This window comes from Aotus nancymaae, unplaced genomic scaffold, assembly GCF_030222135.1.
Source record: "Aotus nancymaae isolate 86718 unplaced genomic scaffold, 86718_ANA_hifiasm-v0.15.2.pri h1tg000016l, whole genome shotgun sequence".
In the NCBI taxonomy this organism is placed as follows: domain Eukaryota; kingdom Metazoa; phylum Chordata; class Mammalia; order Primates; family Aotidae; genus Aotus; species Aotus nancymaae.
Genome location: NW_026988428.1, coordinates 66,614,451 through 66,639,783, shown reverse-complemented (window position 1 = coordinate 66,639,783; position 25,333 = coordinate 66,614,451). Strand labels below are relative to the sequence as shown.

At 51.0% G+C, this 25,333-nt stretch overlaps 1 protein-coding gene across 1 annotated transcript in view; it reads right to left on the bottom strand.

The window, feature by feature from the left end:
- The window catches only part of VWF (von Willebrand factor), a 168,938-nt gene that overhangs the window by 108,282 nt on the left and 35,323 nt on the right, over positions 1–25,333 (bottom strand). The window contains exons 7-11 of the mRNA XM_064377521.1: positions 12,391–12,607; positions 10,682–10,804; positions 9,400–9,511; positions 8,398–8,444; positions 405–541 (exon numbers count right to left, since the gene is read on the bottom strand). Of these exons, the coding sequence (XP_064233591.1) occupies positions 405–541; positions 8,398–8,444; positions 9,400–9,511; positions 10,682–10,804; positions 12,391–12,607 (636 nt within the window). The remainder of the gene's footprint in view (positions 1–404; positions 542–8,397; positions 8,445–9,399; positions 9,512–10,681; positions 10,805–12,390; positions 12,608–25,333) is intronic.

The window sequence follows — 25,333 nt, the reverse complement described above, 5'->3', positions numbered from 1 at the left end:
TCTTCAGGGGAAGTCCTGTGCACTCTATTCGTCCTCATCTGCTTCCACCCCTAAAGAAAGGAACCCACACATGCACCATAGAGTTCAGAGTAGAAGTCAGGCCCTCTGCTCTCACCCCAGCCACCCCCAGCTCCAAACATCAGAGGGTTGGTTATGGAGGCAACAGGCTAGACCAGAAGAGGATGCTTCCCCTGGGTGGGGAGCTGAGCCGGCCCTGAGTAGGCATTATTGGCAGGGCAGGATGCCTTCCCACAGCATCTAGGGAGAGAGGGGATGGGCTGGGTTTCTGGATGAATGAGGGGCTAACAAGTCTGGAAGAAGAGGCCTCCCGCCTGCACAGAATGCAATGTTCCATGTCTTCCAGGGGCTGCCCCCCGACCAGTCGCCGGCCTGGCAAAGCTCACCTGCACCGTCTCAATGACAATGGAGAAGGAGTGGTCCTGGCAATCCCGGGCCAGCAGGTACTGGCAGATCCCACTGAAGGTGAAGTATTTGTTGTCAAAGCTCTTGAAGTGGGATTGACCTGTGACCAGGCACTCCCCTAGAGAGACACAGAGGAAAGGAGAAGAATGAGAGGTGAGGGGACGTCTCCTGGGGTGGCCAAGGTGGAATGCACGTGCAAGCAGGGCACCCTCTCCCCAAAACTGCATGGTTGTCCTTTCACCGAGCCAGTCTAAACACGAGTTCTACACGAAGACTCAGCTCCCGCTCCTAAAACTGCAAGATGTCAGAGCTGGGGCATTCAGGTCAAGGCCTCATTTTATAGATGGGGCAACTAAGGAAGGTGTCAGAGCCACACTCAGTCAGTGGTGGAGCCACGCAGGAACCCACGCTTCTGCTTCTGGGCTCCCTGCAGCCTCCCCTCCTCCCTCACAGCCCACTGGCCTGGGTTTCACGCTTCCCACAGGCATCAGTGCCACACCAGCCTCAGACTGGTGCAAGTGGAGTGCCCTGCCAGGGGGAGGCTGCCCAGTAGCACGGGGTTCTCTGAACCTGAGTGTGGAGGGACTCTGGGACACAGTGCCACCCCTGGAGAGTCCCTGCAGGCCAGGGTCAGAATAGGCAGCCCAGAGATAGGATGAGGTGGGAGGGTGAGGCGGGACAGTTGTGGAGCTCAGCAGTGAAAATGGGGACTCCATCCTCCTCCCCAGCAGAGGGGCGACTCTGAGGCCATTGCTTTGTGTGTCCTCAGAGGGCCAAGCCCACGCTGTGACTCCAGTCAGGACCAATGGGGAACCAGGAGGCCATCTGCCCATGATCTCACCACCGCCCAGGCAGTGCTGACCTCGACAGGGCCAGCTTCCCAGCCCAGGCTGACACATCTGTGGGTGGGGACTAGGACTCCCCTTCATCACCCTGCAACTCAAAACGCTCAACTGTCCCCACCCTAATTCCTACTCCACCTCCCCCAGGCCTTAGCCTAGGCCCCATACTTCTGGCCCGATGCACCTCCAACCTGAGATCACACAGCCTGGACAGTGTCCTGGCAGGGGGAGGCCTCTGCCAATGGCTCCAGTGATTCTCCATCAACCTGCCCTGGCTTGAGGCAATCCCATCTTTAGGGCCAAACAGGGACCCATGAAAGCTGAAAAGGGCATCTGGGTCCCTTCCCAACCTCCCCTATATATTTCCTACACCTGCTCTCATCTTTGCTATCTACTCTACAGAAAAAGAATTATGTATATATAGAAACCATTGCCATTTGGTAAAGGAGGAAGGCTTTGCCCACCCAGCCACTCTAGGGGGCGTGTGTGAGTTCCTTTCTCTAAGGACTGAAGCAAAGATGAGCATGCATAGAGTGCACAGGGCTTCCCCCAGGGCCCTCGAAACAGCGGAGGCGTGGCTCTCTATGGCACTACCCCAGCCTCCACCTGAAGTTCGCCCTTCAGGGAACAGATGCTAGACCAATGCTAGAGAGACAAATGTAAGAGGGTCCTAGAGACAGTCGCATGTGGGCCCAGCTCCCGGGCTGATGCTAGGCCCTGTCACACAGCCAAGGGGTCCGCAAAAGGCACGGAGAGATTCTGGCTGTCCGTCTGTCAAGGACAAGCTCCACAGGCCCCCACTGCCTGGCACTTCGTACCTGCATGTGCCCTGACAGACCCAGCCAGGGGCCAGGCTAGACTGTGTAGCCTTGGACCCAGGCGTGGGCCTGCCTTTGGGATGTGTGTGAAGACAGGATTAAGGATGAGTGTCCCAGGATGCACATGTCCCTCTGCCTGGTCCCCGGGGCAGTGTACCCCTTCCAGGAGGGCACATCTAGCCCAGAGGAAATTAGGAGAATGTGGAGAGGCCCCAGACCACTCTCGTCAGCATGATCCACCTTCACCATTGCCCCCTCGAGAAGGGTGACAGTGAGGGGTGACTGTTCATGGAGGTCAGAGCAGAACAGGCCACAAGATAGGGGCTAGGATCGTCCCCGCCCATTTTGGATGTGCTGGAATTTCAAGTCCAGTGAGGTCTCAGGAAAGCCTTCTTGAACGGACCATTTTTCAGAAATTATCATCATTCTACAAACAGCGTAATACTGTCATTTGTGTTACAAGTCTTGGACCCAGTGCGGTAAAAATGGGTGGGAATTCTTCCCCCAACCTTGCCCTGTTTTCTCAAGAGCACTCTTATCTAAGCAAGAAAACTGACTTCTGTTATATTTAACAATACCCAGGAAAAGAAGGGTCAATGAGAAACGTGCAAATATCCGAAAGGAAAACTTTCAGGGCCAGCATCTAATCCTCTCATCTGATTTCCTTCGCTGACCCTCACTGACTTGTGTTCCCAACTTTCTTGGGAATCAGAAGTCTGAATATTGTATTTAGCTTATCTCCTCGGTACAATTGAGGAGCAGAGCCACAAACACAGGAAAACGGATGGGTGACCTGCCAGGTAGGAGTTAGCCACGGGAGCTAGAATATCAGCCAGAACCATGGCCCACGCAGCCAGGCTCACCCATCCTCTGCCCAGGATGGGACACTTGGAAATTCCCCATCAGTCAGCAACAGGCAGCCCCCCATGAACAGCGGGCTCACCACTACACGGAGATGGGCACTAAAAGTTTGGTGAACGAATGAAAGGCAGGTGATTCCTAAAATAGCATTTTAAAAAAATCCGGAATTTAACCGCAGATCTACTTCTATGTAAATAAAGATCCTCCCTCATGAAGAAACAAAAGGGAATCTCTCATCCGGTGGAAGTGCATTACCTCTTCTAAACAATCCTTTTGTCTGCAGCAGTGAGCCCCAGACGCCCCTGCTCTGCTCGGGGCCATTTGCTTCCCCAGCCTCACAATCCTTCACCTCCCAAAGCCTTCCCTGCAGAAATGCCAACCCTCGGGCCTTTAGCAAAGCAACTCAGACTTCCACCAGACGCAAATTGTCACCAAAGCCTGCAACATAATCTCTACCAAATGTGCAAGATGTATTTCCTTTTTCTTCTTCTTCCTTTTTTTTTTCCTTAGACAGTGTCTCACTCTGTCACCCAGGCTGGAGTGCGGTGGTGCCATCTTGGCTCACTGAAGCCTCTGCCTCTGGGATCTCACGATTCTCCTGCCTCAGCTTCCTGAGGAGCTGAGATTGCAGGCGTGCACCACCATGCTCAGCTAACTTTTGTGGGGTTTTTTTTGCGGGGAGGGGTTAGTATAGGTAGGGTTTCACCATGTTGGCCAGGTTAGTCTCAAACTTCTGACTTCAAATGATTCACCTGCCTTGGCCTTCCAAAGTGCTGGGATTACCGGTGCGGGCTGCCGTACCTGCCAAAGTTGCATTTTGGTTTTTTCTTCCTCCTCCTCCTCTTCTTCTTCTTCTTGTTCTGTTTGTTTTGCAACAAGTTCTCACTCTGTCGCCCAGGCTGCAGTGCAATGGTGCCATCACAGCTCATTGCAGCCTCAATCTCCCAGGCTCAAATGATCCTCCCATCTCAACCTCCCAAGTACCTGGGACTACAGACACACACCGCTACACCTGGCTAATGTTTCCAAGTTTTGTAGACGTGGGGTTTCACCATGTTGCCCAGGCTGGTATCCAACTCCTGGGCTCAAGCCATCTGTCCACTCAGCCTCCCAAAGGGCTGGGATTACAGGCGTGAGCCACAGTGCCTGGTGCTAGATGCATTTCCAAGTGCTCTGTGGAAACCATCTCATTGATTGCTCCTATGAGGTGCTCATTATTATTCCCGGTTTACAGATGAGGAAACTCAAGCATAGAGAAGTTCAACTTGTCCAAGTTCCCAAAGAAGCCAAACAGGGATCTGAAAACGGGCAGTTTGTCAGTCTACAGAGCCCAAAGCCCTTGATACCACCTGAAACGGCCTCGTGGGTTGGCTCCTGCAGTTTCTCATAAGCCTGATTTCTTTAGGGCCAAGCCTAATGTCATTCTAATCCCGGGGACGTCCCAAGGGGCATAGGGACAACTGGGTCTCTGAACATAGAGACCAGGGAAAGAAAGCCTTGTCTATGAAACATAATGCCCTGGCCTGGCCTGAAAGGGGTCTGACGGGACTCTAGAAACCCCAACAGGAGCAAACAGGCCACTGGAGACTTTCTGTGAACTCGAAGAGTCAGAAACCCCAGACAAGCACGGGCCCCTCGGAGCACATCTTCCTGTGTCAGAGGCATCTGCTCTGATAACTCATCGCTGTCTCTGTTAGCCTGGGATGCGGGGTGTAGCTTTCTTCCTGGAGGCTTCAGAACAAACTGACCTTGATTCCCAAGGTCAAATTATTAGGCTGTGTTAGAATTCATCAGAAATTATCTTGAACCAAATGAGTAACAGGTAACCGCGAGGCCTCCCTTCCAACTGACCGTGGCAGGTCCACCAGCCTCCCCAGGGAGGCCAGACCTCCCTCTTGCCCCACTAGCCCAGCCACCCCACAAAACACACACCACCCCTCTCCATTTCAGGCTCCTTTGGGCTTTCCCCTGTGTCTCCGTCCTTCTCTGACCCTGCTTAATGAGACAGCTGCCTGTGTGCTCTGTGAAGATGATAACGGCCCAAATTTGTTGAGTACTTGCTGTGTGTTGAATAGTAACAGTCTCACAAGAGCTACGGGGTGAAGCTGCTGTCATGATCCTTACTTTACAGATTAGGAAACTGAGGCTGTAAATCATTAACTTGGCAAAAGTCACCCAGCTCCTAAGAGATGGAATCAGAATTCCAATCAGGTTGCCTGTGCTCCCAGCTCCCATTCTTGGCCACATTTATAGTCTCATGGGGTTTGGGACACAAATGAAAAGCCTTCCACTTACCACTTCCCAGCTTGAGAAAAGTCCATGCCACACACTTCCTCTAGGAGTTTGAGATCCTATAACAAGAGTTGCTTCCATTTTGAACAGGCATGCTCCTTTCAATGGGAACTAAATTAGCAGAGCTTCCTCGCACAGTGCGTTTTGCAGAGGAAGGGAAAGGAGGCTCAGGGTTACAGAAAGGGAAGTCTGCAGGCTATGGGGAAGCCACGGTTGGCTGGAGGCTGCCCTAAATCCTAACCAGTAAGTAGGGATATGCAGAGAGCAATGAAGGTCTAGGAGCATCCTACAAAGCCCAGCCCCTCTCCAGTCCAGATGGCTGCTCTCCCAGGCCATTTCTTTCCTCTCCCACTACCCATACACAGCACTGCACTGCACAGCCTCCACGATGGACCCCAGGGAACCCATCTCTTCCTGTATTCGTGTCTTTGTGTAACTCCCCGTCCCTGAATGTAGACGGCACGTGTCGGCTTGTTTCTAGTGACTATAATACAGCAGCAGTGAGGGATGTCACTTCAGAGACTAGGTTTTTAAGACTGTGACTTCTGTCTCCACTGCTCTCTCTGTTGCTCACTCTGAAACAGCTTTGCCCACAGAAGCTAGCTGTCATGTCACGAGGAGGCCCCGGGGAGGGTCCACATGGTGAGAAAGCAATGCCTGCCACCAGCAGCACGTGAGTGAGCTTCAAAGCTGTTCCCTTTACCCCCAACCTCCATCAAGACCTCAGATGAGACCACAGCCCCAGTCAATGGCGTGACTGCAACTTTATAAGAGATCCTGGGCCACAGGCACCCAGCTAAGCCATTCCCAGATTCCTGAGGTACAAAAACTGAGATAACATTTGTTGTTTTAAGATGCTACATTTGGGGATAATTTGTTACACAGCATAGATAACTAATACACTCTCTTATGCCAGAAAATCAAAACCCAGGTCATTTTTTTTTTTTTTTGAGATGGAGTCTCACTCTGTTGCCCAGGCTGGAGTGCGTGGCACAATCTCAGCTCACTGCAACCTCCACCTCCTGGGCTCAAGCAATTCTCCTGCCTCAGCCTCCTGAGTAGCTGAGATTATAGGCATGCACCACCACACCCAGCTAATTTTTGTATTTTTAGTAGAGATGGGGTTTCACTGTGTTGGCCAGGCTGGTCTTGAACTCCTGGCCTCAAGTGATCCGCCTGCCTTGGCCTACCAAAATGCTGAGATTACAGGCAGAAACCACCACACGTGACCCAGGTCTATTTCTAAGATGCACAATGTCCACTCCTCCAGGGACTGCAGAGAAGCTCTGGTCTGCTTCTCGCTTTACAAGCAAAGCCAAGCATATCCTCTTCCAGAAACTTCCTACCTACTCTTTCCATCAGAAGCTCTATCTGCAGTCATCACAGTGGGAGCATCAGACAGCCACACTGCTTGCTGAGTCATGGCAGGGTGTGGAAATACGCTCATGTGCAGGGGTGCAAATGGATGAGAAGGCGACGATTAACAAAACTCCCAAACTAGAAGACGGTCAGAGCCAAGGCTTTGAGAATGCAGGAAGAGCTTAGTGGTTTTGTTGGCAAAATATCAAACCACTCAGTGGACAGAATTGAAACCATTTATCTTTTCATCAAGGCATCAAGAGAACGTCTTACATCCTCAGCAAAGTTATCGTCTAGATTTTGAATTGAAGATCAGGGGATTGTACTGTCTGCCCCAGAAAACAGTCCATCACGTACACAGTGGGTGTTCAGATAGTACTTGGATGAATGGACAGCTGGAAGGATGATGGATGGAAGACCCATCCTACAGTAAGTAGTTGTTAAGACTCCCTAACTGGGGGAAGACTTCCTCAATCTGGTGGTTACAGATGTCTAAAAAACACACACACACAGTAAACTGAATTCCTAATTCCATCCACTGTGGCTCACAGATCTCATACAATGAATGCTTATTATTTAGATGTTAAAAGTGTTTTCCCAGGTTAATTGCAGCAACTCATATGTCTTCCAAAGAGCTCCTTTAGTCTTTCACATGGTGTAATTATGTTAAATGGAACACAAATATCACTTTCAAAAGCAATATTTTCTCCTTCGTGCTTTCTTCAAGGGTTGCACAAAAAATAACCTGGCTGGGTGGCCATCTCTTTGCTAGACTAATTGATCTAGCCCACATCTAGTTCCAGAATTTTCCCAGTGTAGAGGGCACAGATAGGGCCCTGAGTGATCCTAAAGCCTTTAATTCACAAACCCTAAATTCAATCCCAGGTGTCCAAGCTCAACCCACTTCAGGCCACCAAAGGTCAGAACTAGGAAGGAGAAGAAAGGGAAGGGAAAAAGCAAGAAGTCAGGCCGTTGTGAGTTCAAGTCATGGCTCTGCCTCATAGCAGCTGTGTGACTTTGGGCAAGTGATTTAACCTCTCTAGGTCTGTTTCTGCTTTCATAAAAAGAGAATAAATTGCATCTGCCTCACGGGTTGTAACCGAAAAGTGTTTAGCGCAGTGGCTAGCACATAGAAACCACCACATGAGTGACACAGAGGGCAAGGTCTGAGGTCCTCGGAAGGTGGGGCAGAAGGGAGCTTTGAATGGGCAAGGTTTTCAGTAAACAGAACAGAGTTGGGGCCAAACAGAGGAGAAAGCAAATGGCAGAGATTGCTCAACAATTTTTCCTAAGCAGATTTTCCGGGGCAGGGACAGGATGGGAGGAATCATTTAGTGACCTGGTTTTCCTAGCTCTTGGACCATGCCATGGTCTTCATATCAGGCATTCTGGAAAATTCCATTAGAACTCTCCCTTCAAGAGTAAAGAATTACCAGACCTTTCTACCTCTTAATTTTCCAAAGAATTTGCATCCTCTTTGTTTAATCAGTCATGACCATACAGGCCTTACAGCTCATCAACCTTAATCCTTTCAGCGAACAGGTGATGAGGACAGACAGTAACACCTGGTCCCAGGTGCAATCTCCCCTTTCAGCTGTTGCCGGGCTCCCCACCTCTGGCCTGTGAATGGGTTAGCATAGCTGGTACCTGAAACCAGAGCTGGGGTCAGGTGGTTGCATCCAACTGTGCAGAGAGGACAATTTCTCACTGCCTTGATGTATGATCCTCCTTGTCTGGTAAGAGAGGAGGAGACACCTCCCCATTCAGAGAAGGAGGAAGAGAATGGGCAGCAGGTGGCCTACCTGGACATTCTTCATTGCTGCAGATCCACTGGCTGTTTCGGCAAATGCTGTTGGGGAAAGAAGCACAGGTCATTGCTGGTTGTGCAAACACAAGGGTATGCAAATGAATTTAGAGCTCACGGTAGTTATCACAGTCCCCAGACGAAGGGATGAGGGAGAAGAAAGGAGCCAGTGCTAGCAGAATCTTCACAGGGTTAGCATTGTACAGGACAGGAATTTGGCCACAAAGGAATCTTACCTTTGTGGATATTCCCCAGGGGAAGAAACCCCAACAGAGAAAAAGAAGAAGAAAAAAGAAACTAACTGATGCCCCTGAAAATCTACTCAGACACCAAGAAGTCAAATTCCTACCCCACACACAGTGAGTGGCAGAGAGCAAGAGAGGGATATGGAAAGGGTCAGTTCCCAGCCAGAAGTGTGGTGGGCAGTGGCCGACTGAGAACCTGGGGGCTCAGTGGACGCAGAAGGCTGCTATGCGGGGAAAAACAGCAAAGGGAGGAGGCCTGGGCACGAAATGAGCTGTTGTCCCTGCTGCACTGGGGACTGGCAAAGCTAGCCAGAGGCGACATCCGAAAGTGCTTCTTCAGATGACAGAAGGCAGGCTGGGCCTCGCTACTGCAGGGACTCAGCCGCCTAGCAGATGAGAGATTTCAAGGAGAGAAGGACCTACGTGCTGCTGAGTGACACAGTCCTCCTCCAGGGGGAGAGGGTCATTTATGAAGGCACAGTTTGGACGGACAGATAGAGATGTTGTCCACATGTGAAGAATCCTGCCCTTCCTGACCTCCCCTTCTTCAAGGCTTATTTATCTGTAATATCTCTTTGCTCCCCAGCATTGCCTGTCACACCTGTCCCTAGTCCCCGCCAGTAGCTTCCAACTCAGTCTCTTCTTTCTCGGCATGGGCCAGGTTCTTTTCTACCTGCCACCACCCCTGCAGACCCAGCTTCCCTCCCCAGTCCCCTGGGCAGCTGTCCCAGAGCATGCTGTGCCGCCCCTATTACCAGGTGTTGCAGTCTCGAGAGAGGGAGGTGCCGGCAGGGTAGCGCTTTCCGGAATGCATGCAGGGACACTCGGTGCTCTCCACACAGAGGCCTTCATCGAGGAGCTGTCCCTCTGGGGTCAAGGGCATCAAGGCAAAAATCTCAACACTGTCATTGCATCACTCATCCCACAACTACAGAATCCTCAGGGGCCATGGTTGGGCTTCTTCCAGGAAGCTCAAAGAACTTGTTCTGTGGTGTTTATCTTTCACATAATGCAATATGAGGAAGGGAGATTCCTCATCTCCATTCTACAGTTGAAGAAATGAGCAAAAGAATTTTGTTCCAGGCCATCCAGTAGGGGAGGCACAAGTCTGGGATTGGGGCTCTTTCTAGGAAGCTCAAGAATGTGTGAGCTGCTTCCCTTACACATTAATGCAACGTGAGAGAGAGAAGATTACTCATCACCATTCCACAGATGAAGGAAGAGAGTCAAGAGTTTTGTATAAGTTCTTCCAGTAAAGAAGCCATGAGTTGAAATACACAGGACTCACTCTCGTAATTTTTTTTTGAGACCCAGTCTCACTCTGTCATGCAGGCTGGAGTGCAGTGGTGCAATCTCGGTTCACTGCAACTTCTGTCTCCTGGGTTCAAGTGATTCTCCTGCCTCAGTTTCCCAAGTAGCTGGGATTACAGGCCCGTACCACCACACTCAGCTAATTTTTGTATTTTTAGTGAAGACTGGGTTTGACTATATTGGCCAGGCTGGTCTCGAACTCCTGAACTCAAGAGACCCACTCACCTCGGCCTCCCAAAGTGCTGGGATTACAAGCATGAGTCACCATGCCCAGCCTTGCTCTCAATGATTAAACAGGGATTTTCCCCAAAGTTCACCAAGCCTCCCCTGAGAAAGACTTTCAGTGCAGAGCCCTTTTTCAGCTGAGCTCACATGGCAAGCCCAGATCTTTTTCCCAGATCTGTTCCCTGACACACCTAATTGAGAAAACAACTGTGGCTCAGATGGGCCACGAGTTCCCCAAACAAAGTGACTGTTGGGGCCCAAACCACCCTCCAATTTCCCTAGACACAAGTGCGTTCATGGATACAGTACAACAGAAAAGCGTACATTAAAAACAAAGACCAGCTCAATCCTGATCACGCTGGACAAAGACATTTAAAAACTCAATAAAAGGCTTCTGATTTCGTCAACGGGGAGCAAACACAAGTGCCCTTCATCTTGCTTCCCAAAGCCAAGCGTGCTGGCGAGGTCTCTGATTTGTAAATAAAGTGGGAAGTTCATTACCAGGGCAGCTGCAGCCATCCACGCATCGCTCCTGACACACTTCATTGATGTGCAGGCTCTGGCAGGTCCTGGTGCAAGGGGACACACACTGCTTATACTCCATACCAGCAGGGCACGCTGGGCCTGAAAGGAAAGGAAAGGGGTCTGCCCAGAGCAGGTCCCACCAGCCCATCGTCTTACCTGCCTCATGCAGCCTGAGCCTCTTGCGCCTACTCTGATCGCTCCCCTCTGTCTCAGGCTTCCTGGGCCATCTCGGCCCCAGTGAGCCACGTGCCCCTCCTGAGGCCACCCCTCCCTTAGACGAACATCCTCCATCCTGTGAGGCCCTTACTAAGACCCACCAGGGCAGCAGGATCACCACCCCTCCCCTTGGTCATCTGCTCACCATGAACAACTTGGCATTCTTTTGCCCTCCTTCACCTAAAACCCTTTCAGAGTGACACTAAATTCCTCTAGGCTCAAAAGGAGTGGCTTCCTAGGACCAAGCAAGGAGTCATGGTGCCCTCTATCCCATCCCTCCTCGAGGCTCCTTTTCCCCATGAAATTGGCCCCAATCAAATGCCCTGCCCAGAACAGGGCACATTTGCCTGCATGGTGACATGCATTTCGTGTTTATTTCCACTCTGCCGCAAGGCTGCCTTCACAGATATCACCTAAGCATTCTCTGTTCTTCCCACTGGAACCAGCTCCTCACGGCAGGGACAGGCTCTACTCCTTCCTCTCTCTACCCTGCAGCTGACTGATGATCAGGCCGACTGAAAGACTGGAACACACAACACTCTTTTGCATGTTTTCTGACACCAAACTATTGCCCCACGAGCCTTCTCCAAGATAGATCAGGTGTCTCCCCTACCCTACGTTCAAAGACCTGAAAAAAACAGCCACTCAGCTTTACAGAGGAGAAACCAGCTGCCAGCACCCTCCTTCCTCACACCCCCACCACAGGTGGAAAGCTCTTATTCAGCAGCTATTTGCCACACACTGAGACACACATGTGTAGTGTAAAGATGTGGCCGGCTCCTCTGTCTCTTTATGGAACCACCACAGACTGCTTGTCCATCTGCATGGCCTTTAATCACTGGAAGGGCTGGGGAAAGAGGAGACTTCTTGCAAGATGACCAGTGACCACGGAAGTCCCTACTCAATTATAACTTAGGGACAGTGAGCATAAGTCGAGACCCAATGAGACTGGAAGATGAAACACACAGCACCACGAGTAAGGTAGGAGGGATGGCGGTCATCAGCCTGGAGGAGAGAAGGCTGATTTAATAAAAGGGAACTTAATCAAAGCTTTCTGCTCTCTCAAAGATCACCACGCAGACAGGCAGGCCAGCGCCCAGCTCCTCGTCAGTTTGGGTGGGCAGATGGTGGAGACAAAAACCAAAACCCCAACTGCCGAGATCCTGGTGGGAAGCAGAGAACACTGCATGGTGCAGGGGTTGGATGTCCTGAGGGGAGTCATGGGGCGCCGAAGAAGGCGTGGGGGCGGGACAGGACACAGGGCTTTGGGAACCCCCTTTGACAGAGGGCAGGAGCCATTCAGGAAATGTGTGTGGGACACGTGGCTTTGCAGTGACTGGCTGGCTGGGTGTGGTAAAGCTGCAGGTAGGTGACATAGTCCCGAAGCACCTTGAGGGACACCACCCAGGACAGATCGTTCATCCCCGGAAGGGCAGGGCAGGGCAGGATGGGGCAGGAGGCCGACTTACTGCACGCGCCGTGGTTGGTCCAGCCGTACAGCACCATTCCCTCCTGGGCACAGGTCCGGGAGTACTCCAGGAAGGCAGGGCACACGCACTCCAGCCCCTCAGTACACTCGCACAAAGTCTTCTCACACAGGGCCACGAAAGGCTCGGGGTCCACCAGAGGGTGGCAGCGGGCAAACACCGAGGTGCTCTTCAGAAGCTGGCACTGCTCCCACAGACCCTGCAGGAAGACAGGCCACCTCAGCAGTATGTTCCCTTCATATCTCCCTGAGTGTGATGCTGAGACTTAGCCCTGCTAGGGAAACCAAGGCAGCTCCCTCAGCACCTGGGACGGGCTGGCACCAAGCAGATGCACAGCAACTTGTGTTCAATGCACCAGCCCATTGACCAAGGAAAAGACGCTGGACTCGAGCAGTGTGAAGTAGACCAAGGCTAAGGTTACATCTGAGACTGAGTCCTGGAAATGTAGAGTCAAGGCCCTGGACTGCCGTGGCAGGCAGTGTCCTAGGAACGGAAAGAGGATGGAGAGAAGCACAAAGAGCGCCAGCCTTGGGGTTGGGCTGGGTGGCTGCAGAGTCCAGGAATGCTGTCAGAATCGGTTCTGCACTGACCTGGTCAGCTCCCCTCCCTGACCTTGATCTTCCTCACTATGAATGAGGGGGTGGGACAAGGGGCTTTATAGAGATTCCTGGCCCTTACCCTAAGAGATCCGGATTCAGTAGGCTGGGGATGGGGATGAGCAGGATGTTTTTTTTTAAACACTCCCCGGGTGATTGCTGAGGCCAGGTGGGACCAGTTCCCGTCAGCAACAGCATGCAGGGATTCTGCAGAATGCCCCAGATGCACCGCAGCCAGCAAGGGTACTCCTGGTTCCACCACTTTGTGGATGCCCTCAACCTGATAACACAGGTAGCTTTGGAACTGTCATCATTTCCTACTTCTGCTCACTCATGAGTGTAAACAACCCTACATGTTTTACCGAGAAACATCTCTCCATTCTATGTATTAATGATTCTAAATACACCTTTTTCCCAGTGTCACATCTCTGAAGTCGGAGTGCGTCCTATTATGGCTATCATATTTAAATTGGTAGCCTTTTGTTTCTGAGCGATGCATGGAACAATGGTGTGTCTTTGAATCCATGATGTCAGCCAGGTGTGGTGGCTCACACCTGTAATCCCAGCACTTTGGGAGGCTAAGGCGGGTGGATCACCTGAGGTCAGGAGTTCAAGACCAGCCTGGTCAAGAAGGTGAAACCCCATCTCTACTAAAAGTACAAAAATTAGCCAGGCGTGGTGTTGGACGCCTATAATCCCAGCTACTCAGGAGGCTGAGGCAGAGAACTGCTTGAACCCAGGAGGCGGAGACTGCAGTGAGCCGAGATTGCATCAATGCACTCCAGCCCACATGACAGAGCTAGACTCCATCTCAAAAAAGAAAAAAAAAAACCACCGAGCGCAATGGCTCATGCCTGTAAATCCCAGCAGTTTGGAAGGCCAAGGCGGTAGATCACGAAGTCAGGAAATTGAGACCATCCTGGCTAACACAGCAAAACCCTGTGTCTACTAAAAAAAATACAAAAAATTAGCTGGCAGTGGTGGCGGGCCCCTGTAGTCCCAGTTACTTGGGAGGCTGAGGCGGGAGAATCACTTGAACCCAGGAAGTGGAGGTTGCAGTGAGCTGAGATTGCACCACTGCACTCCAGCCGGGGAGACACAGCAAGATTCCATCTCAAAAAAAATTAAAAAAAAAAAAAAAAAGAATCCATGTTGTCTCAGCTTTGGCACAACACAGAGTTATGGATATATATAATCCCCATGATTTCTTTCTTGCACTTGGATGCATAACGCATACTCTCCTACTGACAAAGCTGACAGTTCATGGAAGGACTTATGATCTTCAGCCAAAAAGAAAAAAAAAGTACAGGAGTATCTCAATGGAAGGACTGAGTCCTGAAGGGTAAAACTGGAGCCAATTGGGGTTTGAAAAGGGGATAGTAAAAAAGAAGAAATGACCCGTTTTGAGCAGAGGGAAATTCAATGAGCTCGAATTGTACAAAGGGTCTCCAGAGCAAGCCTGTATGAATCTGCAGCCAGGGCCAGGAGCCAGGCCCATGGGTCTCCTGATTTGCGGCGCCACAGAAAGCCCAGAGGAATAGAAACCTGACCCCATCTGCTCACCCTCCTCGAAATCCAATCGGCAGCACAGGGATGTCGGTCCTAGGGAAATCAGTGTCCTACCCGCAGTGCCTGGTGCTAGGGCCCTGCCCCTTGCTAGGCTTGCACACATTCCACTATCAAAGCCAGGCGAGCAGGCTGGGTACAGTGGCTCACACCTATAATCCCAGCACTTTGGGAGGCCGAGGCGGGCAGATCACTTGAGGTCAGGAGTTTGAGACCAGCCTGGGCAACAGGGCGAGACCCCGTCTCTACTAAAAATACAAAACTTAGCCAGGCGTGGTGGCACGTGCTTGGAATCCCACCTACTCGGGAGGCTGAAGCGGGAGAATTGCTTGAACCAGGGTGTGGGGGGCATGGGGGAGCAGAGGTGGAGGTTGCAGTGAGCTGAGATGGTGCCACTGCACTCCAGCCTGGGTGACAGAGCAAGATCCTGTCTCAAAAAAAAAAAAAAAAAAAAAGCCAGGCAAGCAGAACAAAATGTCCCAGCCACACCCAGGTCACAGCAGGCCCTGGGGTGCCCAGCAGGGAGGTCCAGGCCCCAGCTGGCCCAGAGCTGGGAGTGGCTGGTTCCCTCTGCACCTTAGGAAAGCAGCCACTGGCAAGGGCTGCTGAACTGCAGAACTGCAGTGGGCAGGCCCACAGGGACGGCCATCAGCTGCTCTGCGTCTAGGGGCCAGGAGCTCACAGCAGCCTCTCCACGGCCCCACCTTGCCCAATTCCCTCCTGTCAGGCCGTACCTACTATGTGGTTGTGAAAAGCCTAGGCCTAAGGCCCAGCTCTGCCACTTACTGGCTGTGGGGACCTAGGCAAATCGGCTCACCTGGTCAGAGAAGTGTGTCCTGGAGTGAGAATAACTTGTGGAAGTGACCACAGTCTCAGACGACCTGGTGGGGCCATGTGAAGACGCCACAATACCAGCACCACATAGGTCAGCCATGGATGCAGGCCACTGCTGTGGGTCCCAGGACCACTTAGGTCTCAGGTGGTTACATGCAGCCTTCTACTGGTCACCCTGAGCATTTTACACAAGGGGAATCTGAGGCTTCTGAAAGCAATGACCAGGAAGACTGACAGAGGTGGGCAGGCCTGCCTTGGCCTCATCATGACTTCCACAGCCCCAGATTCAGCCCAGAGTCTTCCACATGCTGGCTTGAAAGCTCAGGCTCTTTACTCAACCTCTCCTCCTCTGCAAAACCAGGGAGAATAATAACAACTCCTATGTGAGAAGACTAGAGTAGACTGACAGAATATGCACGCAGAAAACTTATCTTAATAAATGATGACCACTATCATCATCATCTTCTTCTTCTTCTTCTTCATCGCCTGGCTACCAGAGAGATCCCTTTCGCTGTCCCTCCAGCCACTAGGCTTACCCACTAGAATAGTGAGCAGGTCCCCAGCAGAACAGAAGGACACCTTTGTCCTTTTCCCCTTATCTTCATCTCCCTGGGCTATACTCAGATGAATGGTTGCCAGGGCAACATTATCACGTCCTAGTATCTTGGGTGCTCCTTAGGGAACAGAGGGGCTGCTTTTGTTTATCTTTTATTTGGGAAGTTCACAGTCCTCCAGAACAAAGTGAGTTTCTTTCCAGTAGCAGGGAGGGAACCTCTCTTCTTTGCAATAGGCAGAACTTCCATCCTGATTGCCAAGTTGGGGCTCAGGAAAGGAGGCTGAGGCCTCCAGTAAGTGGCAGAGCTGGGCCTTAGGCCTAGGCTTTTCACAGCCACACAGTGGGTACGGCCCACTGGAGGGGATTGGGATGTGTCTACTAAAAAACATACAAAAAATTAGTTGGCCATGGTGGCAGGCCCCTGTAGTCCCAGCTACTTAGGAGGCTGAGGTGGGAGAATCACTTGAACCCGGGAAGTGGAGGTTGCAGTGAGCTGAGATTGCACCACTGCACTCCAGCCTGGGCGACACAGCAAGATTCCATCTCAAAAAAAATTAAAAAAAAAAAAAATAGAATCCATGTCGGTACGGCCCGACAGGAGGGGATTGGGCAAGGCGGGGCGGTGGAGAGGCTGCTGTGGGCTCCTGGTCCCTTCACGCAGAGCAGCTGATGGCTGTCCCCGTGAGCCTGCCCACTGCAGTTCTGCAGTTCAGCAGCCCAGCAGCCCGTGCCAGTGGCTGCTTTCCTAAGGTGCAGAGGCTGAGGCCTCCTTCCCTGAGCCCCAACTCTCTTTCCATTGTGTCTTTCTTTCCATTCTGCCATGCTGCCCACCCCATCAAAAACGCCACTCGGGAACTAGGTCACTGAACTCAGAGTGCAGATGAGGGTGTCCCAGACAGGGCCACGTGCACAGGCTCTTGTCTAGCCCTTCCCCTACCCACAATTTGGAACTAGAGAAAACATTAAAAAGGCACTCCCTGGGGTTTTTCTGGTAATTGCTATGACTGCTGCCATCACCCGGGCTGTAGGGCAGGTGCTCAGAGCACCACAGGACTGATTTCTGCAGGCACAGGGACCAAGAACCAGGGATTCTCACCGGCAGGGTGCAGTACCAACCAAGGGAAAGAGGAGACCCAGGATGTAGGCACCCTCCCCTCTCAGAGCCCAGCATGGCCCATCTCCAGCATTTCCAAATCAGTCTTTCCCACTCAGAGGGATAATGGGAGCAGCACCCTAGCACATTTCCTGGGAGGTCCCTGAAGGTAGTAAATGGCTTATAGAAAGCCTCAGCAAAAGGGTGTTTCTGATGATTTGCCTGCAGGAGGGGAGCGGATTTCTGCAGAAACAGCCACCTCCCTTCTTAGAACAATTCCTTTGGCCCTCACCGTAAAAACTTCTGAAATCTGCCTAGGGTTTCTTTCTCAACAGAAACAAAAGATGAAATCTGTCCTCCCATTTGTCCTTCAGCCTTCCTCTGGTCAGGGATGGCCTGAACTTGGCCCACCTGAGTGGTCACATTCTGAAAGCCGGGCAGGACTTGCAAAGGCCTGCCCAGCCCCACGGCCGGATCCGCACTCACCTGCATCCACACCACATGGCATGTTTAGGTGGCTACCTCCGCTGCTCCCAGCTTCCCTGTTCTGCCACAGGTAGCCCTGCCAGGCCAGACCAGGTCCTGAGACAGGGCACGGAAATAGGTCCAAGGAGGAGTTAGCATCTTATACTCTCAGGCTCGTGGCAGAGACACTGGCAGGCAGGTGGTGACCAAATCATTCACTCAGCAAGCGTTAGCAGTGTGGTCTCTGGGTCTCCAGCAGGGTGTCCAAGCCCATATAAAATGCAAGGCTAACTATGTATGTCCCACCCTGGCAGACGGGGCAAAGCTCTAGCTCATTAGGAGGCAGCAAAGTCAGGTTGCTCACCCTTCATGATCTGCCCCCAGCCTGGCTCTCCAGCCTCACCCTCCCTGCTCCCCACCTCATACACTGTGCCAGGCTCCAGGAATGCAACAGAAAGCAAATGGTCAGGTCCCGGCCCTCATAAACCTCAGCAGGGGAATCTGCCCCTCTGCCCATCCCCTCTGCCCTCCCGCATTTCCCATTCTTTGGCTCCCACTAACTCCCACCCCACATCTCAGTTCCAGAGCCTCCTTTTCCAGGAAGCCTTCTCAGACAGGTCCTTCTCCCCACTCTGCCAAGTTAGTTCTCACAGCCCCCTGGGGGCCTCTATGCTTGTACTGAAATTGTCCATTTCTGGGGCCAGCTCCTCCACTTCTCTGCAAGCTTTTCAAAGACAGAAGCTGTATTCCCAGGGCACACATGGAAGGCAGTAAGGATGTGCTGGATGAAACCTAACAGTGATGAACGCAGACAGGAGTAAGTCATGCCCTCCAGCTCTTAAATGGCATTTGGTCTACCTGAACCGGGTGTTTCTATGGGGATTTTTGCATAACAGCCTGGAGAGTTGGTCCTCACATAAGGGTGTCTTCCCAATGGTGCAGCCAATGGCAGCAGCAAGAAACCTGCATCTGAGACGCCAGGGAAGGCTGCCTAACAGGAGGCAGGCTGCGCCAGGGCCTGGATGCAATGTAGGACTTAGCTTGCAGGGCAGGAGGGAGGCCACGCCAGGTGAAGCCAAAGGCATCAACTCAGGCAGGAGGAGAAACAGAATCACTACAGCTGAGCCGAGCACTGAGACTCCAGCCCAGTCTTGCCAACAGATTCCCCAGGAAAGGCACAGCTGCCCTCTGAGAGGCTGTTCCCAGCCAGTGGCCTTAGCTTCTATTAGCAAGTAGTTATGGCCCCCATCATAATCCAAACCCAACCAAGCTCTTCTTGAGTGGGTGACTATTTTCTGCCTCCTCTCGTGCCCTCAGACCTTTCCATGAGTGTTCCTGCCTGCACGAAGTTCTCATAGGCCCCTTTCTCTCACTCCTCCATGGCTTAGAAAAGGCTCTGCGTGCCCTCTTTTCCTGTGGGAATTGGGCAGTCAGGCACACCAGTGGGTGGGGAGGGCAGCAGGAGCAGGCGGGAAGCCTAGGCCAGGCATCTCTGGCTCTCATTCAGTCATGGGGGTCTGTTGGCTTATAGAGCTCCCCAGCAAGAGGGCCCTCCACAGATTCTACCCTGATCCTCCTGCGTTCCGGAAAGGCTGAGGCAAACCTCACCTCCTTCTCCACCGCTGACCTCTCTTCTAGCCCACCTAGTTTCAGAGACCACCTCATCACCACCGCCACAAACTGGCCTGAAGACACCTTCAAAAAACACAGCTCTCCTCAGACAAAGGCTGATACAGCCTTTCAGATTTGGAAACTGAGGCACAGAGTGGGTAAAGAATTTACTAGGTCGGCCAGGCATGGTGGCTCATGCCTGTAATCACAGCACTTTGGGAGGTCAGGGCAGGTGGATCACGAGGTCAGGAATTCGAGACCAGCCTGGCAAACATGGTGAAACCCCATCTCTACTAAAAATACAAAAATTAGCCAGGCAATCCCAGCTACTCAGGAGGCTGAGGCAGGAGGAGCGCTTGAACCTGGGAGGCAGAGGTTGCAGTGAGCCAAGACCTGACCATTGCACTCCAGCCGGGGCGACAGAGCAAGATTCCATCTCAAAAACAAACAAACAAACAAACAAAAAGAATTTACTAGGTCAGCGGTTCTCAAGGTGGGGTCCAGGGGTCCCCTAGGGACTCCCGAGATCCTTTCACGGGTACACAAGCTCAAACCTGTTTTCACAATAATACCAAGATGCTACTTGCACTTTCTCCTCCCACTCTTTCACCAAAGTGCAGCGCAGTTTTCCGAGTGTGTGACGTGAGATAATCACAACAGATTTAAATGCAGACGCAGATACGAGAATCCAGATGCTGTATCCAAAGCCAGACAGCAAAGAGATTTGCAAAACTGTAAAACAGTGTCATTTTTCCCCCTAAATTATTTTTTGGTTTGGAATGTATAGTTCTTTTTATTTAAAAATATGTTCTTTACATTAAATATGATAAGCTTGTTATTTTTAAATGAATCAATAAATATGTTTTAAATTTCTGTCTTAATATCTAATATGATAAGTATCAAGAGATATAGCCCACATAAACAGAATCTCTTTAAAGTCCTTCGTAATGTTTTAAGAATATAAAGGGGTTTTGGTCCGTCACAGGCAGCCCACTGTTCAAACCCTGTTCTAATAAGGCAAACGCTGAGCTGTAGCCAACCCAGCTGTTTCTCTACCTCATTTCCAGTTTCTGTAGGTCACTTTTCTCTTTCTGTCCATAGATCTCCTTTGACCATGAGGCAGGCCAGAGTCTCTCTGAGTCTGTTCTGATTCCATGCATCATTCTTTGCTCAATTAAACCCTGTTACATTTGTCTGAGGTTTTTCTTTTAACACTAGTGATGAGGTGACTAAGCAGGGGTGCAAACCCTGAGTCCATTCCAAACCACAAATTACATGGCTTTCCACCCTACGCTCTCTGCACCCCGTTTTCCTAACAATCAGATTACAAGACGGGGTCATACACTGGATATAGTTCAGGTTTTAGAAGCATGATTGGGTGAGAATCTCAACCCATCACTTTCAAAGTGTGACTTTCAATGTGTGACTTTAAGAAAAGTATCTCAGCCAAGTGCAGTGGCTCACCTGTAATCTCGGCACTTTTGGAGGCCAGAGTGGGCAGATCACTTGAGCCCAGGAGTTCAAGACCAGCCTGGGCAATATGGCAAAACCTTATCTCTACAAAAATATCCAAAATTAGCCAGGCGTGGTGGCACATGCCTGTAGTCCCAGCTACTCAGGGGGCTGAGCTAGGAGGATCACTTGAGCCTGGGAGGCAGAGGTTGCAGTGAGCTGAGACTGTACCACTGTACTCCAGCCTGGGCAAGAGAGAGAAACTCTGTCTCAAAAAAAAAGAAAGAAAATTATCTCACTTCTCTGCACCCCCATTTCCCCACCTGTGAAAGAGAGGAGAGTGGAAGAGGTTGAAAGTTGTCCAGGATCTATTCTCGCCTTCTTTCTTAGTCACAGAATCCTCAGTTTTCAATTTTCCCCCTGGGTACAGAGCTGCTGGGAATAAGATTCCACTTCTCAGCATCCCTTGCAGCTGCGGGCAGCCATATGACTAAGGATTGCCCAGTAGGCTATAAGCAGAGGTGTCTTGCACAATCGCCATTATATGTCCTCAAAATAAGGGGCTTCTTAGTCTCTTCCTTTCTTTCTTTTTTTTGAGACCAAGTCTCGCTCTGTCACCCAAGCTGGCATGATCTCAGCTCACTGCTACAACCTCCGCCTCCTGGGTTCAAGCCATTCTCCTGCCTCAGCCTCCTGAATAGCTGGAATTACAGGCACGTGCCACCACATCTGGCTAATTTTTGTATTTTTAGTAGACACAGGGTTTCACCATGTTGGTCGGGCTGGTCTCAAACTCCTGACCTCGTGATCCGCCCGCTTCGGCCTCCCAAAGTGCTGGGATTACAGGTGTGAGCCACCACACCCAGCCAGTCCCTTCTCTTTCTACTGCAGGAATGTGGTTGTGATGGCTGAAGCTTGAGCTGGCATCTTGGAGCATGAGGTAGACAGCAGGACCCCAGATCCCAACACCATGAGATCCTGCACCGGCCCTGGACATCCTACCCCAAGCTTCTTTACATGAGAGATAAATAAATTTAGATTGTGTAAGTCCTGACCCTCAAAGCTGAACCTACCCCTAACAGATACAGATAGCAATACTCAGACCTACCCTAGAGGGTTGCTGCAAAATGAAATCGAAGGAGATGACACCAGGAAATCAATGCTCGTAACTATTCTCATCTGCCTGCTGCCCATACTGGCTCCTCAGTTCTCTGCTAAACCATTCTGGCAGGGATGCAAAACAAGGGCCAGCTAATTTGCGCACTTCCAGCATCTCCCTGGCTCCAAAGCCCTGCATCGGCTACTCCTGTCTTCTTTCAACTCCTGTCTGCGGTGCCAGAAGCTGCGGGAGAGCAGCTGCCCTAGCCCATCCAGCCATGACGTCACCATGCCTGGGTTGGTGTGCAGACCCAATTGTGGCCCATCTTAATTACATCTCCAGTTCATTAAAGAAGACCAGGCATCTTCCCTGGAGACATCAGGCGGGCGCAGGAGCACATCAGCGGGGAGGAGGGAAAACAAGCTCATCTCCCCAGTGGCAGGCTGCAGGAGGAGAGAAAGCAGGGCCAGAGAGCTGAAGCCTAGCTATTGTGTTTGCTCCCAAGCAGCTGACAAAGGAGTAGGGAGGGGGACATTCCTAGGACTGAGTGAACAAAGAAAGGAAAGTCTAATACATAAAGTGCAGGATTGTTCCGCAGGCCCTGGTCTTTCTAGCTGTGGGGTGGGTTGCCCTGCAGCGGCCCCTGGTAGGTGTGGAGGCGCCGAGCCTGAGCTGCTCCAAAGTGGTGGGTTCGAGAATTCACCCTGCAGCAGGGAATACCTTCTCATTGGTCAGCCTGTAACAACGGATGAGGGAGGGTTGCTGATTCCATTTATAACTTCTGGCTGGCCTAAGATTCCCACCCGCATTCCAAGGTTCTGACTCACAAGGACCCGGTAAAACCGGTTGGTAGACTTCCACCAAACAAATGGTTTCTGCAGAGCATTCCTCTCCCTAAGATAGTTGTGGTACAGTGCTCATGAGAATCAGGAGAGTTGGCCATAGCATTCTCTAAGGGACCCTCCTCACCTTCTGCTTGGGGCTCCTGGGAGGCCTCTAAGCAGCTCCCGAGGATTAGGGCATGCTGAAAGGACAAGGACCAGGTACTATTCCCTGATTCCCAGTCTGGGACCTACCAAGCTCTGGGGATGGAAAGCAGCACCGTCTGAATCACTCACCCATCCTGCTCCTAGCAAGAAAAGAGTAGCTGGGCGCGGTGGCTCACGCCTGTAATCCCAGCACTTTGGGAGGCCGAGGCGGGTGGATCATGAGGTCAAGAGATCGAGACCATCCTGGTCAACGTGGTGAAACCCCGTCTCTACTAAAAATACAAAAAATTAGCTGGGCATGGTGGTGCGTGCCTGTAATCCCAGCTACTCAGGAGGCTGAGGTAGGAGAATTGCCTGAACCCAGGAGGCGGAGGTTGCGGTGAGCCGAGATAGCGCCATTGCACTCCAGCCTGGGTAAAAAAAGCGAAACTCCGTCTCAAAAAAAAAAAAAAAAGGGAAGAGCATCAGCTCTGTGATAGGAGCTAATTCTCCTAAGCTGCGCTATCGCTTACCATTCACTTGGCAATTTGTCATTTACTGACCCCAACAGTCTTTCATGGTTTAATTTCTCTTATGTGTCTTGCTCTTTAGTCTACCTTGTATCACCCAAGCCATATGAAACATCTCAATGAATGTACACTCATGGGCACCATCAGATTCTTATCCATTCTGTTCCTCACCAGGGAGAAGGCAAAGGGAAAGGAAGCCAGCTAAGAAAAAAAAAATTTTTTTTTTTAGATGGAGTCCCACTCGGTTGCCCAGGCTATAGTGCAGTGGAGTGATCTCAGCTCACTACAACTTCTGCCTCTCAGGTTCAAGCAATTCTCCTGCCTCAGCCTTCTGACTAGCTGAGACTACAGGCGTGTGCCACCACACCCAGCTAATTTTTTGTATTTTTAGTAGAGACAGGGTTTCACCATGTTAGCCAGGATGGTCTCAATCTCCTGACCTCGTGATCCACCCCACTCAAAGTGCTGGGATTACAGGCATGAGTCACCACGCTCGGCAAGAAATATTTTGTTAAAGGATTTTGAGAACGTTACGTTAGGAAGGCCTTCGAGTTGAATGCATGGGTACTAGGACCTTATCCAACTCTCCTCAAGGGCTTGTCAAATTTGTAACATAAAAGGCCAAGTTCTAATGAGAACACATGGTCACAGGGATGAGAACATCACACACCAGGGCCTGTCAGGGGCTGGGGGTCAAGGAAAGGGAGAGCATTAGTACAAATACCTAATGCATTCGGGGCTTAAAACCTAGATGATGGGTTGACAGGCACAGCAAACCACCAGGGCACATGTATGCCTATGTAACAAACCTGCACATTCAGCACATGTATCCCAGAACTTAAAACAAAATTTAAAAAAAAAAAATCTTAATTTTTAAAGGCCAAGTTCTGTGTAACTCAAGGGAAATCTGCAAAACCCCATGGTAGCCACTGACCTCTGCCATTAGGCTAGACCCCCAAGGGAACACTGACCAAGGTCACCACTGTTTCACCACAGCCATTGGCTCCCTGCCCTTCTCCCACCTTGCACTCAGGTAAGCAAATTTGCTGTAAAGGAAAGGGTACCTATCCATCAGGGGGTTCCGTGGAGCTCTCTTTTTTTTTTTGAGACGGAGTTTCGCTCTTGTTACCCAGGCTGGAGTGCAATGGCGCGATCTCAGCTCACCGCAACCTCCGCCTCCTGGGTTCAGGCAATTCTCCTGCCTCAGCCTCCTGAGTAGCTGGGATTACAGGCACGCGCCACCATGTCCAGCTAATTTTTTGTATTTTTAGTAGAGACAGGGTTTCACCATATTGACCAGGATGGTCTCGATCTCTTGACCTCGTGATCCACCCGCCTTGGACTCCCAAAGTGCTGGGATTACAGGCGTAAGCCACCGCCGTGGAGCTCTCTTTACCCTAGAGAAGGAAGGCTGAGATGCAGAGCAGAAGCATAACTTCCAAACCAGGAACTGCCCCCTGGATTCCTGGACCTCAGTAGAGCACTTGAAATAAGTCCTCATTCCTTAGCCTATCAATGACTCAAGAAAGAGAGACCTGAGACAGCAGTTCTCATCAAAACAGAAAAAGATGTATGTGTACTTATTGCAAACTCCAGCTCTGAGCTCAGTGTCAGGGGGCATAGTGGGTGGGCACCTCTTCTGTAAAACCATGGCACGGTGCCCCCATTTGATTACTAACTTCTCTGGGATCCTACGTTCCAAGGGTCCTTCCTTGAGGTCCACTGACCTTCTCTGGGTCAGACTCTCCCCTGACAACTGGACTCTGTGAATCACAACTGTGCTACCAAGCACAGGAATGTAATAAAATTCTTCCCAGTCTCCAAGAAAAGTCCATTCCAGACCAAGACTGCCAATTATATGAATAGAAGAGGCAAGGAGAAGAAGGAGGGATGACAGAAGTGGTCCTAGACCGTGAGACCCAAGTCCGCTGGTTTTCCATTGCCTCCCTCCAAGCCTGTGAATTTCCCTTTCAGTGTCACCATGAGCAGAAATAGCAGAAAGGGTTGGTAAGTCCTTTGCAAATAAAAGGCTTGGGCAATACTTAATGAGAACATGAAGAGTGAGTTGCTTTGTCTCTAACAGAATGGGTATTTTCTGTGCCTCTTAGGGCTATTGAGGAGGCATGTTGTGATTACTCGAAGTCAACATGACTGT